The sequence below is a fragment of the Mytilus edulis genome, chromosome 10 (assembly GCF_963676685.1).
Source record: "Mytilus edulis chromosome 10, xbMytEdul2.2, whole genome shotgun sequence".
Classification (NCBI taxonomy): domain Eukaryota; kingdom Metazoa; phylum Mollusca; class Bivalvia; order Mytilida; family Mytilidae; genus Mytilus; species Mytilus edulis.
This window is the reverse complement of record NC_092353.1, coordinates 7,766,558-7,786,123: the sequence shown is the minus strand read 5'-3', so window position 1 is coordinate 7,786,123 and position 19,566 is coordinate 7,766,558. Positions and strand designations below refer to the sequence as shown.

Genomic DNA, 19,566 nt, shown 5'->3' with positions numbered 1-19,566 from the left:
TGTATTGGGTGTGCGTAAAGCGTACCTTAGCGTTTCTCCTAGTCTCCCTACATTCCCAACTGCAGGTCTGTCTATATGTGAATGTTTGTCAATAAGTCTGTCACATTCGCCTGTCTGTTTACATGTTTACCAGTCCGTCTATGTCCACTGGTTCGTCTACATGTTCACTAGCTTTGAAATAGCTTTCGGTAAGTGCGATTATTTCAGTGATTTGTGTCTATCATGTCTATTGTTTTTATGTAAGCGATTATTGTGCACTGTACCCATAATTTTAGGGACGCGAATTGCAACTGATATTTTACAGTTTTTTCTTGCGATGTGTTGTCCTTAAGGTTTGGTTCATTTGAGAGGGTTGGGTTTATGGCCACCACATTGTTTATGTGCCAATGTCCATTCTAAAGCCAGAAACATGTAGTACAGTGGTTGTTGTTCATAATTCATGTCGGTCAAGTTGTTTTCGTAAATTATTTTGTTATCAATAAGGCTGTTTAGTTTTGTTTGATTTTTGTTTTTAAATCTTAATGGTCGGGGCATTTAATAGCCAACTAAATAGTGGTTTTTTTTTCATTTTTGGAGGCCGCTCGGTGGCCTTTAAAAACTTACTACCACGTCATTGTAACTCTGGTTGGTATTTGTATCATTAGTGCTGGACCATGGTCGATCCTATATGCACCTTTGAGGCAGGCGGGATATTTTTGTAGATCTTGTACAGCTCAAACTAATGTGAGTAGTTCCTGTACTTCTATGTCTAGTTCCATGTTGCATCGTTGGAGAGGGTGTAATATCTTCTGTAGTTTTGATGAAGTTTCACCCGTATCGGACTTCTTTTCCTAAATGAAAGCTTTAAGGCGACGAGTATTTTTGTATGCAATGTGCCCTTAACGTGTCTAAAACTTATCTGTAGCGTGTTCAACGCTCGTGTAGCGTGTATATTATGTGCGTGCAGTTTACAGGTATATACGTTTGACAAACGCTTGAGCTGAATGATTTTTTTTATGTTCCATTAAAATTTTCCTGAAGTAAAAGCGTTCACCAAGCGTATACCTTTGCATTTCGACGTACTTCAAACTTATGGAACGCGTGTTTAAACGCTTGCGTAGAGTTCCTCTGGTGAGCAACTAAGTTACGCATACGATGATACGGACTTTGTTAATTTTCTTTTTTGACTGATTGTTTTACATTGTCATTTCGGGGCCTTTTATAACCGACTATGCGGTACGTGCTTTGCCTGTTGTTGAAGGCCGTACGGTGACTCATAGTTTGTATTTCTGTGTTATTTTGGTTTCTTGTAGATAGTTGTCTCATTGACACCAAACCCGATATCTTCTTTTTTTATATTCGATATCTTATCGCCGACCTGGTTAAGTCTGCTAAAAATGCATGCATGATTCATTTTTAGGTTATCAGTCGTAATTAAAGTGGCACATTTAATTCGTTGTTTCATTGCTTGAAGTATCATTTCTTACATCTGCATGGTCAAATGTGTATTTTTTTAAAATAAATTTTAGATTTAGATTTCAGTCACGGTCATTTTTCCCCCCTTCATATTGAATATCTATACTTATCAGTCGCATTTTAATGACGAAAAGGATTCAGAGGTTATTAAAAAAAGTAAATAATGTTGCAATATTTAAACAAAGAAAATAACTTCAAATTTGCAATATTAATGAAAATAAATACGGACATAACTTTCATAATTAATTTTAACGTTATTTTCAATAAACGATTTTTTTGTTTAAATCCTCGTTTTTACACCTATTTGAGGCACGTACATGTATTTGTGATTATATTTCCATGTCCTTGGTCTATCCTAGACGTAAAATTTCAAAAAGTGCTAATACTTTTTTTAAAGATATTATTTTTAATTGTTCTCGTTCAAAATATTTTATTTTTTCATATTCAATATCTATTAAATTTGATTTTTAATGACCATTTTTTTTTTTTAATAAAGTTGCAATATTTAACCAAAAAAAATAACTGTAATTTAATCATATGCAAAAAAGACTTCCCTTTAATTTCAGTATAAAAAAATAAATAGCTTGCTTTTTACAACATGTACATCTTCACTAAACGTAAAATCTAAAATAAAATGCTACTAAAACTCTTTCTAAAGATTTTATTTTTAATTATTCTCGTTCAGAATATAAAGCGCATTGTTTACATGAAATCTGATCTCATATCTAAACACAGCTGGTTACATCGTTTGACTAATTAAAATACTACGCATGTAGGTTAATATTAGCAGCTTGTAATCGTGTACAAGAAAATATTATATCATAATAAATTTCAGATCATACGTAAAATATCTCTATAGCAACTTAAGATGCTAATGCATATTCAACAGATTAGTAAGCTATTGCGCATGCATTTGAAAGGTGGTCATAGCTAAATATTGCGCATGTATTTGAAAGGTGGTCATAGAAAGACCAGAAGTGTTCCGACTAACATCACTAACATCACTCGTCCAATATATACTGCGTAAACCCTCAGGGGTTTACGCAATTATGAGGAGATATATTGGTTATACTGCATCAATATCTGATAAAAGGGTAGAACATAACATTTTTTGTTTACCTTATATGGGAAACCCTTTTACTACAAACACAAACTATACTTTTTACATGGCAAATCACGAAGTTTAAGTTGAAGTCGTATGATCCTTCAATTCTAACGAAAGAGATGAATTATTTTATATACTTAAACATGTTGAATATACTTTAACTTAAAAATACCCGTGTACAAAGACTTAATTTCAGAAGAAAATCCCTTTTTATATGACGATCTTTGGACCTGTACTGCTAAGAAAAAGTTTAATCACAAAAATACTGAACTCCGAGAAAAATTCAAAGCAGAAAGTCTCTAATCAAATGGCAAAATCAAAAGCTCAAACACATCAAACGAATGGATAACAACTAAATCATTGTCTTCTCGTTCTCGTATTCGTAAACAGCTTTTCCGTATGCAGTGACCTCAAAAACGACACCCTTCGTTACAAATCTGGAAATCGCATAGCTCAAGTTCGAAGGGAATAAAATGCTATGCAGAGTGCAGTATGATACGACCGCAGAGGTCGTAACCAGAACAGTTGTAGCAAGCAGGGACATAACATTCAAGCTTGGTTCAACTCTGAATTTGGATTGTGATTAAGTATTTGACACATCATAGGTTTTTGACAAAGAGTGAATGTAGTCTTAGAACTTTTAAACAATTTGGAGATATTTTTATTATGGTCCAATATCCAATTTCCAAAATCACAGTTAGATTCAGTATGGCGAACTAAGAACCCCAAATATTATGGAACAATAAATTTATTAAATTTGAAAATAAAGCTATATTTTTAAAAAATTGGATTAAAAGCGATCTTGTTTATGTAAATGATATCATAGATGAAAAAGGCTGTATTTCTCAAGACATCATTTTAAATAAACTAAAAAATAAATCAAATTGGATAGCTGAAATTAATTTAATAAAGAAATCAATACCGAAAGATTGGGTAGCAACTTTAAAATCGGAAAACTCTGTAAAAAGTATTGTTAATATAAAAAGAAACCAATTTATAATGGAAGGTTTACCTATAAAATTAGAATCACTATCAAATAAACTTTTATATAAGTCTCTGATAAATAAAAAATTTGAACCAGCTATTGGACCTAAAAAATGGCTACGTATATTTAATATATATGATGTGTTATATCAAAACAATTTAAATAAATTTTTATTCATATGTTTAAAAGAAAATAAACTTAAAATTTTTAGATGGAAATTACTACAACATATTCTACCTACAAAGAAACTTTTATGCAGGTGGAAAATGGTAAACAATAGTTCTTGTAATTTTAGTACACAAGAAGAGGATTATAATCACTTCTTTATGCTGTGTCCGTATTTAAAACTTTTTTGGAATAAAATAGATGATGTTTTAAAGAACAGTAAAATAACGTTTAAGATAAAACTAAGACACTTGATATTTGGATATAAAACTTCTGACGAAGAATATTTTGACTTTAACTATTTTTTAACAATTGTTGGTTTTTCAATTTACAAATCCTATTACATATCTGATCAAAAGACAAAAAATGTCAATGTTTTCTCAATTTTTCTCAATGAGTTCAATAGAAGAGTATGTCTACATATAAAAAGTAATTTCTTAGCAACTATTAGAAAACATATGAATAGTCATACTAAGTGTATTATTTAATATATATTTGCTATACAAATGTAATATGTATTTTACAACTTTTCACTACCCTGAGTGATTAGTGGATTGTAACAGGGAACATCAGGAGGAGCTTGGACTCTTGAAGGATATTGTAACAAGCCAATATTTGAAATAAATATTTAATTATGTTGTTAAAAAAAAAAAAAAAGAACCCCAAGAATTCAGTTTTTATGCCCCACCTACGATAGTAGAGGGGCATTATGTTTTCTGGTCTGTGCCTCCGTTCGTCTGTCAGTTCGTTCGTCCGTCTGTCCCACTTCAGGTTAAAGTTTTTGGTCAAGGTAGTTTTTGATGAAGTTGAAGTCCAATCCGCTTGAAACTTAGTACACATGTTCACAATGATATGATCGTTCTAATTTGAATGCCAAATTATAGTTTTGACCCCAATTTCATGGTCCACTGAACATAGAAAATGAAAGTGCAAAGTTCAGGTTAAAGTTTTTGGTCAAGGTAGTTTTTGATGAAGTTAAAGTCACATCTACTTGAAACTTAGTACACATGTTCCCTATGATATCATCTTTCTCATTTTAATTCCAAATTAAAGTTTTGACCCCAATTTCACGGTCCACTGAACATAGAAATTATAGTGCAAGTGGGGCATCTGTGTACTATGGACACATTCTTGTTGATGAAATAAAACAAAGTGTAATTTTAGACTCTTTAAACCTTATTGTAGACCAATTTGATATCGCTCTGCCAAAAAATATATTCTAAAAATCCTTGATCCGCCCCTGAAGCTTGCATTTGAATTGTTTTTCTATACAAACTACCTTTGCACAACTCGGAACTAAAACTAGAATACTTAAACTAACCCCAATTTTGACTCTGAGTCGAGTCTAATTTTACTCGAAGCTTTACTTACAATGCATCTCGAATTGTAACATGAACTTTGACACTAGCTCTTTAACAATCCTCGAAGCCTCACTCGATTTTTAACTCAAACATGAAGTCTAACTTTAATTCAACATACAACCAGAGGCTTTCAAGAACCTGTGTCGCTCACCTGTATCTACTGAGGTTTTGATAATCATGTAAAAATAAGGTTAAAATCATAATAAATAGTATTACATGTAGATACCCACATAATGATTTAGGCAACGGTTTGGTTAAAATGGTCCAGTAATTATATTTAAAATAGGTTATCCCATTGTAGTCTTACAAAAGTTTCTGAAGACCCTTATCCTTATTTACTTTTGTTTTCAAGTTGTGAACATTTGAAATCGCTTTTTTATTACAATTTTCCCGCAGAGTTCTTACGCACCCCCCCCCCCCCCCCCCCCTATGTTTCATTTTTTAGCAGTGACAACCATCTTGGTTGGATGACTGGTTTATCGTATACATTTTTAATCAAAATACTCTATTGAAAGTTGTGACTAAGTTTTATTCCATTTTGTCCAGTAGATTACGTGTAGAAGATTTTTTTATAAACTTACGAACATTTTTGAAAAAATCAACTTTATAGGGCAATAACTCCTTGAAGGGTCAATTTTGATCATGCATACTTTTTTCGTAGAGCTAAATTTACTGAACATTTTTGCTGTTATAGTTAATCTCAGCTATTATAATATTCAGGATGCATGTTATAACCAAAATCTGCAAAATTTCCTAAATTTTACCAATTCAGTGGCAGCAACGGGTTTTCTGATCTTGGTTGAATTTGGCCCAGTGGGTTTCAGAGAGGAAGATTGATGTAAAATATTACAAAAATTTACGGAAAAAATTGTGAAAAAGTTACTTTAAAGGGCAACAACTCATTATGGGGTTTATTAACAATTTTGGTCTTCTTAGTAGATCTGACTTTATACTGAACAGTTTTTCTGTTAACAGTTTATCTCAATCTATTATAATATTCAAGATAATAACCAAAAACTAAAATTTCCTTAAAATTACCCATTCCGGGGCAGCAACCTAGCAACGGATTGTCTGATATATCTTAAAATTTCAGCACAGATAGATCTTCTGATCACCTGATGAACATATTTATCCATATGTTAGATTTAATAGTCAAGTTGTAAATTAGTTTTAGAGATATAAGCCAAATACTGCATTCTACCCCCCATGTGTATTTTAGCCATGGCGGCCATCTTGGTTGAGGGACGGGGTCATCGGATACATTTTATAAACTAGATACGCGAAGTATAATTAAGGCTAAGTTTGGTTCAGTTTTGCTCAGTAGTATCAGAGGAGATTTTGTTTGGTTTAATTTAATGGACGACGACAATGAGAAAAACTCACATAGTCTGTTTTGGGCCAGGTGAGCTAAAAAGGAGATGGGAGCATGATTGCCAATGAGGCAAATATACTCTAGACCAAATGATGTGGATGAAAGCAACTAAAGGAGTGGTAATCCACACTCGTCGTCAACAATAGGAAACAGATTAATATACGCATGATATCGTCGAGGACACAAGTTAACAGCTTTGCTTCCGGAAACTATAAGTTAATCAGTTGTATTAATATGTTCATGCTCAATTGTGTAAAACAAAGATTTGTTTGGTATGATTGCCAATTAAACCACTATCGATTAGAGACCAAATGACGTAAACATTAGCTATTTGTTATAGTACATCTTTCAGCAATGAACCGAACCTAGTATACCACATTTACGACAAGCTATAGGTGTCAGAAGACCAATTACTCCCTCCAATTTAGAACGTATCCAAAAGTAGCCCTACATTATACTCTGACACAAAATAGTGCTTTTGATGTCATTGCTTACTAATCAAAACATTTACAGAAATGAAACTTTTGGTGAAAGAAAAATATATTTAGAACAAAATTCATTTGTTTATGAGTTTGCATTAAAAATTCAGGATACATGTGCTACATAGTATACTAATTTAAGGTTTCCAGAAAACCAGGGCTTATTTTTAGAGTTTCCCAAAGGCAATTATTTTAAACATGGGTTGAAAATTGGCATGAAGAAAAAGGATACATGTACAATTCAGGATGTATCTGGTTTCTAAGAAGTTAAACTTAAGGTAAAATATTTAGAAAGCTGTGAAAATTGCGAAATATGGCTGAACAGATAGGGTTTATTAATTGGTGGTCTTACACATATAAAAGGCCACGACATATCCAAATGTTAAATAATCGGGGAAACCAACGGCGTGATATATGTTCCAAAAAATATGGAAAAAAAAAAATAAACAGCAAAAATAAACAAAACCTCTGGACTACAAACTCCTATGTATATGACTTTAATAATTCGATATTGACGATTTTGATTGTTTCTTTTTGTATGAATTTTTTCAGGTTAAAATTGAAAAACGTTTAGTAATTATAAAATGATTAAAATTGAACAAGCAACTGACAATAACCCATTCTTATAACTGCCACAACCCTGCATTCTCATATGCATTCGTCCTGTAATTTATATGGACAATTAAAGTAAGTATTATACTATTATAATCATAATCGCATAGAATATTTCTAACATTAAATTGAGTTACAAGGCAGGAACAAAGGTTATCATACAAAATACAACTTACTGATCGTAATGACACACATGGGTAATTGATGACGATTTTGTACATATCCTAGCCTGACTGTGTGTCTCCTAACCAATGATAACCTTTTTCTAGAATACAAAGTCACAAATGTTTAATATGTTTTATTAATTGAGAGATAATTCCAGCGGAGAAGACATAAATCTGTCTGTCATCGAGAAAAAGCATCAAAAGCTTGTTAAAGGTGGTATGGGAGTCTAAAATAAAAATGATAGAATTTGTTCAAACTTTGCCAAAACATCTATAATACTAAAATTACGAGGTCCAATTTGTCAGCCGTCATCGGGTAAAAACGACAAATCAAAGAATTCAACTCTATATAAAACTAATATAGGACAATGGTGTAGATTAAAAATTACACCACTCCAGACCCTTTTGTTTTCCACATAATTAATATTGCCAATAATTAACAAGTTCCGGGTCGAATCCGATACCGATACCAATAGTATATTCACCTGTTAGCTATAACCTTATCTGTACGTTCCGCATTTGACAGGCGCACCACCAAACGGTGTATTTAGGATTTTGCTATATACACGGGTCATAATCCATTTGTAATCAAAGGGCTGACACTACTAAATTCTATCATTGTCAAATTGTTCCCTATTGTAGTTTTATTCAGCAATCAGCAAGACTTTCTAAGATAACTAATATAGGACAATGCTGTTGATTAAAAAATACTCCATTCCTGGATAGCCAGGACCTTTTGTTTTCCAAATAATTAATATTACCAATAATTGATAAGTTCCAGGTCGACGGGTTCAAACAGAAAGATTTGAAAGCAAAAAAAAAACTGTGTATCTTATAATCGCGATATCACGGGTGTTTACTTGTAGTATCTATTGATACATGTTCAAAAATATAATAAAAATGATAGGTCACCGCGCATTTGTCTCAAGTTACAGATTGTGACAAAATGACACATTTTGTATGGATTAAACAGAAAAAAAAACACCATTTTGTGATTAAAAACTAAACAAAATGATAGAATTGTAAAATAAATTAGGAAAAGTTAGCTTTTAAACAATGCTTTGAGAATATCAAAAGAAAAGATAGTCACCGTACATTTTTTCCGGCTAAAATACTAAATAGGAAAATTTCATAAATAGTCCTTCAGAAAATGCACTGTTTTAGAGTTACCTCCTCTTAAAATGCCAATTTAAAGAAATTTAAAAACAACCAAAAATAATCTACACTTGTTTAAATATTAATATTTATAATTTATATTGTTATAAATTGGTTCTTTAAAACGAAATTTTACATTTAATATCTGCATTCTTGCATCATATTTTGATAATTTGATTGAAAATCTGGACCTTATGATCTCTGTTTTTCACAATCCAAGATGGCGGAAGACACCCATACCACCTTAACTATTATACTTTACATACTATAATTTTTCCTGCACATTGAACTTACAATGCAAAAAAAAAACAACAGTCAAGGATAAATAATGTTTTATGGGCAAGAATGCCCCGTTCAAACTATTTTGTGTTCATATAAAACCATGAAATCTGGATTAAAATTGTTATTTGGTATATAATTTGAAAGCTTGCCTTTTAAAGAATAAGTGTACTGATTTTCAAATTAATACAACCACAAACACTTGTATCTGAGAAAGGACACATTTCAAAAAATGACATTTCTATGTTCAGTTCAGGATCAAAATGGTAATTTGGTTTACAACTTACAAAGCTCATGATCATATCGTAATGACAATGTGTATTACTTTTCAAATTGGAATGAACATAACTTCATATTTCACTGCCTTAACCAAATTGACGTCTAGGCGAACAGACGGACGAACGGATCACAGGCACTTGTTTCTATCGCAAGGTAGACGGCCGAAAACAACAAAAACACAAATGCCCTTTCTATCATAGGCGGGAAATTAAAACTTTATAAAGAATATATAGAAAAACATATACAGTCACGAACAGAAAACACAAATTTGATATACCCTCCCCCCCCCCCCCCCACCCCCAAAGTTTTTTCAAGTGTCACATATTGATCTACAATAAAATAACAAAACAACTTCATAAAAATGGACCGATACCCAGCATATAAAGACTTACGAGACACTGTATATACAAATAAAAGCTGTGTTTGCACATTTCACGTATATACCAATGACTTTCATTTTCAACAACAAACTACAGTAAACTAAAATTAAAACTTTTTGATACTCTTATAAAACCCATAAGTACTTATGGATCTGAAATATGGATTAGTGACTACAATATAAAAGACTCAAAAATTGATAAATTACCTTTTGAAAAAATTCATAATAAATTTTATAAAAATATTTTAGGAGTTCACAAGAGAAGTTCAAATATGGCAGTAAAGTGTGAATTAGGAAGACAACCTACTTTGAATCATATACTAATCCTAGCCCTTAAATATTATGATCGACTTAAACAGCTTCCATCTGACAGATTGCTTAGTGAAACATATAAATTAGATCATTCATTATATACTGATGGACACAGATCTTGGCACAAATTTATCTCGAACTCTATTTAAAAATATAATTTAACAGACAATAATCTCAATTTAAAGAACTTAAAGGAAAATATTAATAACCAACATTCTGATAACACTTGGCATAATCTAGAAAAATTACGTTCAATTGAACAAGACAATAAATTACATTTCTACGCCAATATTTATTCAGAAGAATTTAAATTGCAAAACTATCTATCTTATAAATGTTCTCCTAATATAACAAGAAATCTTACAAAATTAAGAATTAGTTCCCACCCTCTTTTGATTGAAAAGGGTAGATATTTCAGACCAAAAATTAAGAGAGAAAACAGAATATGCTTGAACTGCAATCAAATAGAGGATGAAAAACATTTCCTTATTTATTGCAAAAAATTTGAAAATTATAGAAAACAACTATTTAATAAACTAAATTTTAATTCACAAGATCTGTGCCCTGAAAAAGTTATGAAAACCATTATTAATTTACTTAACCCACAAAATATTGATGATACAAAAAATATATGCCATTACATACAATTATGCTTTGAATCTTTGTAATTTTATTCATTTAACCTTGATTTGATATTTTGTCATACATAATATATATTTATTTATGTGATGTAATATCATGTTAATGTGGGGGAAGACATCATTATACTTGTATTGATTTTCCTGATTTAATAAAAACTTGAAACTTGAAAACTTGAAAACTTAGTAACTTGCTTCTGTGTCTACTTGTGAATGATAATAATTTATGCTGATAATGGCACGGGTCAGTATAATGGAAGGACAGTTTTATATACTTGGTGTTGGTGTTGGTTGGGGTGAGACTTTACTCGACTTGGTGTAGTGATAGGTTTGATAAACTTTAGGTTTATGTAGAAGCCAAGTGACTTTATATATATATAATGTTTCGTGTTATTCTTTGGAATTTATCCTACCGCTAGGGTTTCTGTAATTGTCCTGTTATTAGGTTTTGTTTAAATAAAAACACAATTTTGAAAGTTCTGTTCATTTGGAATACACAGATCTGTTTTTTTTTATTATTGTATAAATTAAATACTAAACATCAAAATTAAAATACAAATTAAATTAGTTATATAATTAACAAATACAATAACGTTGTAAATAAATCAAATAATATTGAACAAATATAGCTTCCCATTATAAAATTGATAAAATTAAGAGTACATTGTTTCTATTTTCAGATTAGACAGAATTTAAATGATTAAGTTGTTACAAAAAAAGTTTACCAGCCTTTAAATAACAACACCAAGTTCTGTTCAGTTGGAATACACAGATAGCACACCAACTGAACAGAACTTGTTTATAAAGTACCCGGAGATATATCCCATTAATCAAATAAAGTAATAAACTTTTGCATCTTTGAAGTGACCGTTGAATTACTCTTAATATTTAAACTCTTAACTTCCCCAATACACTTAAAAGTAACATGTGTAATGGGGTTTACGTTACATGGCCATACAGTAATCTGAATAGAAGTGTTTACTTATATCATAAACCTATCTGACTAAATTTGTACATTGTCTATAAAATTTTATACATGGCCATTTATTTCTTGACAAGTGCAACTAAACTTTGTATATACATTATAACATGTATAAGGCAGAACCGAATAGAGTAAACAAAATTAAAAGACAGGACAGAGTCAAAGATTTCAAGTAATAGAAAATGAGGGCAGATGCAGCCCCCCCCCCCCCCCAAAAAAAAAATAAAATAAATATAAAATCAAATTCAAATGGTAGCTCCATTCAACTTGTGGCAGCGTTTCTCCAAAAATAACCAGTTTGTACAAATACATTAATTTCAAAAATAGATATTGTAGGGTCTATATAGTACCTTATCGTGTAAATATTCTGTATAGATCATACATATTGATATTATGATAAAGCAATTGAAAACTAAATGTAACCAATCTTAAACAAACATTTTAGCATGCAGTTATCATAAAAATATTATATAAAATTATCATAAAGCATTTCTGTGTACTTACCTAGTACCTGTGTTTGTACGATGTATGTTAAGTGTAAAACTTACTTATTGAACATGTTCAAGCTCGGGTTTCCGTTGACCTAAATCTTTTGCAGGACAAATTTCAGAAAATCAAAAGTCTTGTTGTCTACACGGGCTCTGTCTGATGAGATGAATGTATTTCTTGATAAGTGCAACTAAACTTTGTAATTATATATCATACTTTAAACTGATTATTTTTAAAGAAAAATTCTCTTTAACTTAAGTATTGAGGGAGTTTCAATTTGAGTTTGTTTTTTTTGTTTTTGTTTTTTTTTTGGGGGGGGGGGCGGGTCGGCCGGGGGATAGGTTATTTGAAATAAATAGGCAGAACATGAAAATTGAGTAAAAAGAGGTAGATTAGGAAACTTGACAAAAATAAAGGCAGGATAAACTGAAAAAAAAAGTCGGACCGAATAGAGTTAAACAAATTAAAAGACAGGACAGAGTCAAAGATTTCAACTATAAACAAATGCAGGGCAGATGCAGTCTCCCCCTTCCCCCCCAGAAAAAAAATAAATCAAAAATAAATGAAATGGTAGCTCCTCGAGGGTAGCTCCATTTAACTTGTGACAGCGTTTCTCCAAAAGTAACCAGTTTGTACACACCATTGATTTCAGAAAAGAGATATTGTAGGGTCTATAGTACCTTACTGTGTCAATATTCTGTATAGATCATACATATTGACATCAAGGCAATCGAAACACTAAATTTGAACAATATAACCAATAAACAAACAGATTTTAACATGCAGTTATCATAAAAATATTATATAAAATTATCATAAAGCATTTCTGTGTACTTACCTAGTACCTGTGTTTGTACGATGTGTATTAAGTGTAAAACTTACTTATTGAACATGTTCAAGCTCGGGTTTCCGTTGACCTAAATCTTTTGCAGAACAAATTTCAGAAAATCAAAAATCTTGTTGTCAGGCTCCGTCTGATGAGATGAAGGGAAACAAACACATGTATGAATTGAAAACTGTCATAATTAGAAACAACATAATTATACGTTTATAATGACAAAACCTTATTGACCCAACGAATCAAAGATGAGGTTACATTAATTCGCCCATCCTGGATGGGGTTACATTGGAATATAACACTGACATCTAGTATAACAATATGTATGTGCCTCACTTAAACAAGTCAATTTCAAAATGATTCAAATATAAATATTACAGAAATCAGTTATCACAGGGATGGGCTTATATTGACCCCAATTCCAAAATATTTCTTTTACTTTCAATCTGCGACTTGTGCAACTGAAGTGCCTAATTCTGAAATTAGATATAACAACAGGGGAAGGAACTAACTTTGAATTAAACATTTCTCCAACATAACGCCAAAGAGTTACACATGTATGTCGCTTTATATAGAGACGACATTTAAGCCAAAAAAACATTATTATTTTTTTTTAATTTTTTTTTTGATGGGATGAATGAATGATAAACAAACACATGTATGAATTGAAAAGTGTAATTTTATTTCATATTATTAAAATAGTGAAGAAAAAATAATGATTAAATCAATAAATCATATTTATAAACATTACATATAGATATGTTTTTAATGACAAACCTTATTGACCATAGATGGGGTTACATTCGCCATCATATATTTTTTACACAAAGCCAGCCTTGTAACAATATCCCCGAAAAGGCTATATTAAAAAAAGAAAGAAATCAGCTATGAGACAGCACAGGATTGAACTGCAGTTGCATTTTTTACTTCACACCAGGAAATTATACAATTCCTAAATTGGTCAAAAGAGTTCATAATTCTAGCCTCAATTAGAAGGGAGTTCCATACTTGTGCTTCCCTAAATCTAAAAGATCTTTTACCATAACTTGAGGTTGTAGGTACCTTAGCAGTGTTCACATACTAGAAATTGTATGAATGATTTTTTTTATAACAACTAGATCTTGATAGAATAATAGACATTTTTTATTAATCATGTACAAGGTCTCCTAGGCAATTGATATATATAGGAAGATGTGGTATGAGTGCCCAATGAGACAACTCTCGAGCTCCATCCAAATAACAATTTATAAAAGTAAACCATTATAGGTCAATGTACGACCTTCAAAACGGAGCCTTGACTCACACCGAACAACGAGCTATAAGGGGTCCCAAAATTACTGGTGTAAAACCATTCAAACGGAAAAACCAACGGTCTAATCTTTATATAAAAAAAGAAACACGTATAAATTACATAAACAAATTGAGTATATTCTACTAGTTTTTATAGATGGGAGGTTTGAAATCTGCAGGAGTGTTTCGTACGAATTCTGATGGTCTTCATAAATAAAGCGAAGTCCTCGTTCTAGTATACTTTTCCCCATTTTTCTGGTATTTTGTTACCTAAGGAAATGTCAAGTCAACGGGCATTATTTAAGTTGGGCGTAATAAAAGAGTAGTATACTGTAAGTCGACTCAGTTTGTTTAGGTGTTCCCTCTTCTTTATTAAAACATGTAATTGCCTTGCAGGCTTTTTTTTTTTTTTTTTTTTTAAATATTTTAAATTTGTAAATTGAAATTTAGTTAGAAATCAATTGTAACTCAAAGTAGTTTTGCCTCATCTTCACATGATATAAAAATACCGTTCAAATCAATCACTATCTTTTTATCATGTTTTTTTTTTCTTTTGCTAAAAGAGGTAGCTTGAAATTTCTCTGGGTTGGTCAGCGTTTTATTTGAAGAAAACTACTGTATCAAATAATTGTTGTCTTCATCAAGAACAAAAATTACATCTTGTAAGATATTTCCTGAATTTGAAAAAAGCATGTCGTCAGCATAATTATATACATTACAATTTTCTGCAAAAAAAGAACAAAAACGCCGGGTGTATTATGTTTAGAGCGTACGAGAAGCGTACAAAAGCGTTTATCGGGCTTTCAAGTAACGTATGTTTGCGTATGGCTGGCCTTTGTCTTATGTAGTTGAAACGAAGTAAAAACTTTCCTTGAACGTATTTGAGACGCGTCCCGTTCATATCTTGGACGATTATCCGTGCTTTCTGTGTGTCTTGGACGTGTAATTATGGGTAGTTTGTTGCAAACACGTTCCGCATACATGTACGTCCCATTAAAAATCTAACGGTCTTGAGGCGTATACAACGTGTTCTAAATGTGACTCAAATTTATACCGATGTCACACCTTGTCGTATAGACCGGCGTGCACCTAAAGTACAAAGAAAATTTACAAAGTCGATATCGTTAGCTGCACGTCAGAGGAATGCTCTAGGCAATAGTTTAACGCACGTTGCAAAGTTTGAAGTACGTCGAAATGCAAAAATATACGCTTGGTGAACTTTTTAACTCCAGGAAATTGTTATGCAGCTAGCTTTAAATTATTCATCCAGCTCAAGCGTTTGTCTTGCGTATACCTGTACGCTACACGGACACAAAGCATACGCTACAAGCGCGTTGAAAACACTACAGATAAAGGACGATGTATGATAAGGGTCATTTTTGGCCCCCTCTCAGAACCTGTTCATATTCATACCATCGATAGACCTTGGGCAGGTACTTAAAAAAATAACAACTTTTATTTGTCCCCGTGACTTATTGGTTGCCTAGCAACCGGTTTCTAAAATCAAACTTGCAGTGCCTGTGTTTCGTCAAAAATCTATTTTTTAAGTGGTTTTTGGTGTATTATTATGTTAACTTATATTATATTGATAATCTGTATAAGGTTTTATGTTTCCTTCAACAAAGAAAATAAAGGTTTTATGCATAGCAACTACATAACACATAATATTTTGCTTAGCAACCATACTATTTCAGGCATGTAATGTATGTATTTGCACAAACAAGTTACATTAGGTGTGTGACAACAACATAGAATTAATACAAACAAGCTAGTTTATCCCATAAATTCATTTCAGACTGGTATTTTGCTTAGAAACTACCTAGCAACGTAGATTTTGCATAGCAACCTTACTATTTTAGGCATTTATAGTATGCTTTTGCACATACATTCTAAATCGCATGACACAAATAAATAATTCATACATACTGGCTTGATTATCCGATGAAACAGTTTAAGAGTGGTATTTTCCATAAAAACTACCTAGCAACATGTATTTTCGATAGCAACCATACTATTTCGTGCATTTTATACATGTATTTAAACATATAACTTTCATTTGGTGTTTGACAACAACATTTTATTACAAACAAGCTAGTTTGTTGCATGCATCAGTTTCAGACTGGTTTTTAGCTTAAAAACTACCTAGCAACGTGTATTTTACATAGCAACCATACCATTTCAGGCAATTAAATCTGAATTTGCAAATTCAGTTTTTATTGCATGACAACAACAAAGAATTCCTTCATGCAAGCTATATTTACCTATGCATAAGTTTCAGATTGGTTCTGTCATATAAAACTACCTAGCAACGTCAATTTTGCATTTTTATTATTAGTTGTGTAGAAATCATATGATTGATTTCGATATTTCTTTGATTTCTTTACATGTATATAGGCTGCAGTAACTTTCTTAATGTAGCAGCATAACAAAGTTTGTATTTTCGGATTTTTCCAGCATACTAGTAGAGTATTTAACAGTCACTATAGGTTTTATTACATGCATGGTTGCAAGGGAGGATGTATTGTATGCAGAGTTTCAGCATTGCCTTTTTTGTATGTTAGGATTCTTTCCAGATGGTAGGATAATCGTGGTTGTCTGTTTTTACAGTATTTGCTTTTGTATTTTTGAAAGTTCTGTGGTTTTTTTTTCTTAATTCAACTCACATTAAGAAACTGCCAACCTTTAGTTTACTTTTGTTTTCTGTTCATTCTTCAAAGAATCATTTTTGTTATCACAAAATCTGTATAAATAGAGTGTCACATTTTTTTTGTATCCAAAATATACTTTTTTACCTCTGAATCATTACACATTTTTCTTAGAAGAAGGTAGTTTTGTGTCATCCTGAGATGAACTCTGTTTACCAGATTTGATTTTTGGTATTAAAGAAAATAACCCAACCTTGAAAAATAAATATCATTTTAATTTTCCATACTATCATTTAAATGCAATAAAATAAATACATTATAGGTAACAGTGTCTGTCTGTCTGTATATCATTTTAATTTTCCATACTATCATGGAAATGCAATAAAATAAATACATTATAGGTAACAGTGTCTGTCTGTCTGTCTGGGCTGTCTGTCTGCTGTCTGTCTGTCTGTCTGTCTGTCTGTCTGTCTGTCTGTCTGTCTGTCTGTCTGTCTGTCTGTCTGTCTGTCTGTCTGTCTGTCTGGTCTGTCTGTCTATCTGTGTCTGTCTGTCTGTCTGTCTGTGTCTGTGTCTGTCTGTCTGTCTGTCTGGTCCGTCTGTCTGTCTGGTCTGTCTGGTCTGTCTGTCTGTCTGTCTGTCAAGTAATAAGGATATGAACTTACACACACAAATTATCTGTCTGTCTGTCCCTCTATAAATCTCTCTATTTCCCATACTATCATTGAAATACATTGTATTCAATAAAATGACTCCATTATAAGAAAAATGGAAATGAACTTACACACACATACTCTCATAGTCTCTCTCTCTTTTTCTGTAAATCTCTCTATTTACCATATCTATCATTGAAATACATTGTATTCAATAAAATGACTACATTATAAGAAACATGGAAATCAACTTACACACACATACTCTCATAGTCTCTCTCTCTTTTTCTGTAAATCTCTCTATTTACCATATCTATCATTGAAATGCATTGTATTCAATAAAATGACTACATTATAAGAAACATGGAAATCAACTTACACACACATACTATCATAGTCTCTCTCTCTTTTTCTGTAAATCTCTCTATTTACCATATCTATCATTGAGACACGTTTAGGGCACTTTGTATACGCTTCAAGATCGTCCGACCTTTAAAATTATTCGGGTACTTTTGTGTTTCAAATGTCTGGTTATGTAATGTACTTCAGTTGTTTCCTGTAATTAGTTAATACTTCAGTTTTAGCATGTACATCTTTTGTATAGTCATTTTATAAAATTTACTGTTTGCAAAGTATAAATTCTTCTAAATAATAGGGATGTTCTGGTATCTAACAGAAAACCCTTGCCGGTTTTGGCACAACTTTTTTAATCTTTTGGTCCTCGATGCTGTTCAACTTTGTACTTGTTTCGGCTTTCAAACTTTTATATCTGGGCGTCACCAGTAGGTTTTGTGTGGACAAAATGCACTTCTGGCGTATTAAAATTTTGAACTTGTTGCCTTTTGTTGGCTTTTGTTCGTGTGATTCTTTGTCAATTGTGTTCTCCAATTTATTTATATTGTAGTCCTGTGGTGTTGTGTTGTCATTTTGATGTTTTATTTCACATGGCCATAAAAGTGCGAGGTTTGGCATGCCACAAAACCAGGTTCAACCCACCATTTTTTCTTTAAAAATGCCCTGTACCAAGTCAGGAATGTGGCCATTGTTATATTATAGTTCGTTTCTGTGTGTATTACATTTTAATGTTGTGTCGTTTGTTTTTCTCTTATTTTTTAGTGTAAACTCACATTGCGATAAGACGTGTCACGGTACTTGTCTATCCCAAATTCATGTATTTGGTTTTGATGTTATATTTGTTATTCACGTGGGATTTTGTCTGATGCTCGGTCCGTTTATGTGTGTGTTACATTTTAGTGTTATGTCGTTGTTCTTCTCTTATATATTTAATGCGTTGCCCTCGGTTTTAGTTTGTTACCTCGATTTTATTTTTTGTCCATGGATTTATGAGTTTTGAACAGCGGTATACTACTGTTGCCTTTACTTTAACTAAAACGTATGCGGGTATGTTCGTAACAAACACCGTAATAAAACGTCCCAGACACGCCGAAAGCACGAATTATCGTCCAAGATACGACCGGGACGCGTCTCAAATATGTTTAAGAGACTTTTTTCATTCGTAGCGTGCATTCCATCTACGTTAGACAAACGCCAGGCACAAGCCACCATACGTAACTTGAACGTCAGATCAACGGTTGGGTTAGGTATGCTTCTCGTACGCCAAATACACGCTTAAAGCTCGTTGTGCACACGATACAGTTAAGATTGACAGATTGAATACATCAAAAATTACTAACGTATTGGCAGCATACATGATTTTTTACTACACCTGGCTATACGCTGATATGTGACGCCGGCATTATCTGTTACAGTAGCGTATATATTTCGGTTTTCGGTTGGGTTCGTCTTGCTCTGGCTTTAGTTTTCCTTTAAGTTTTTACAGGACGACCATCAATTATAATGGCATTATTAATATTTAAAACCCGTCTTCTCTATTTTATTTTTATTTAGTTATATATTTCTGACAGTGAT

General features: G+C 32.1%; 1 protein-coding gene across 9 annotated transcripts in view; it reads right to left on the bottom strand.

The window, feature by feature from the left end:
• Window positions 1–13,117, bottom strand: part of LOC139493283 (uncharacterized) — a 28,787-nt gene extending 15,670 nt beyond the window's left edge. For 2 of the 9 annotated variants that reach the window (XM_071281523.1, XM_071281517.1), the window contains exons 1-2: window positions 13,050–13,084; window positions 12,271–12,367 (exon numbers count right to left, since the gene is read on the bottom strand). Coding sequence is in view for 1 of the 9 variants with exons in the window: in XM_071281517.1 (XP_071137618.1) it covers window positions 12,271–12,281 (11 nt within the window). In the remaining 8 variants the exon portion in view is untranslated. Of the gene's footprint in view, window positions 1–7,710; window positions 7,782–12,226; window positions 12,377–13,049 lie in introns of those variants that run through there. The other 7 variants (XM_071281520.1, XM_071281524.1, XM_071281519.1 and 4 more) reach the window with 7 other exon arrangements.
• Between the last annotated feature and the right edge of the window lie 6,449 nt (window positions 13,118–19,566).